The following is a 646-nucleotide window of genomic DNA, read 5'->3' as shown; positions in this document are numbered from 1 at the left end:
GGACGTGTCTGTGCCAAAGCTGGAAGGTGACTTGAAGGGTCCAGAACTGGATATAAAAGGACCCAAAGTGGACATAGATGTTCCTGATGTGGAGATTGAAGGACCAGAAGGAAAACTGAAAGGCCCCAAACTGAAGATGCCCGAGATGCATTTTAAGGCTCCCAAGATCTCGATGCCGGACTTTGACCTGAACCTGAAGGGCCCGAAAGTGAAGGGAGATGTGGACGTGTCTCTGCCGTGTGTGGAAGGTGACCTGAAAGGCCCCAAAGTGGATGTTAAAGGTCCTGAGTTGGACATTGGTGCCCCAGACATTGAACTCGAGGGCCCAGAAGGGAAGTTGAAGGGGCCCAAGTTCAAGATGCCCGAGATGCATTTCAAAGCCCCCAAAATCTCGATGCCGGACTTTGACCTGAACCTGAAAGGCCCCAAAGTGAAGGGAGATGTGGACGTGTCTGTGCCAAAGCTGGAGGGTGATTTGAAAGGTCCCGACATTGACATCAAAGGCCCTAAACTGGACGTTGACCTTCCTGATGTAGAGCTGGAAGGTCCTGAGGGGAAGCTGAAAGGTCCCAAGTTCAAGATGCCCGAGATGCACATCAAGGCTCCCAAGATCTCCATGCCCGACATTGACCTGAACCTGAAGGGG

General features: G+C 52.2%; 1 protein-coding gene across 1 annotated transcript in view; it reads left to right on the top strand.

Moving 5' to 3' along the window:
• Window positions 1-172: 172 nt before the first annotated feature.
• The window catches only part of LOC104410118 (neuroblast differentiation-associated protein AHNAK-like), a gene marked incomplete at its 3' end in the record, with an annotated part of 1613 nt that continues 1139 nt past the window's right edge, over window positions 173-646 (top strand). The window contains exon 1 of the mRNA XM_010020200.1: window positions 173-646. Within this exon, the coding sequence (XP_010018502.1) occupies window positions 173-646 (474 nt within the window).

The sequence above is a fragment of the Nestor notabilis genome, unplaced genomic scaffold (genome assembly GCF_000696875.1).
Source record: "Nestor notabilis isolate BGI_N333 unplaced genomic scaffold, ASM69687v1 scaffold16090, whole genome shotgun sequence".
Taxonomy (NCBI): Eukaryota; Metazoa; Chordata; class Aves; order Psittaciformes; family Psittacidae; genus Nestor; species Nestor notabilis.
This window is presented reverse-complemented; position numbering and strand designations above follow the sequence as displayed.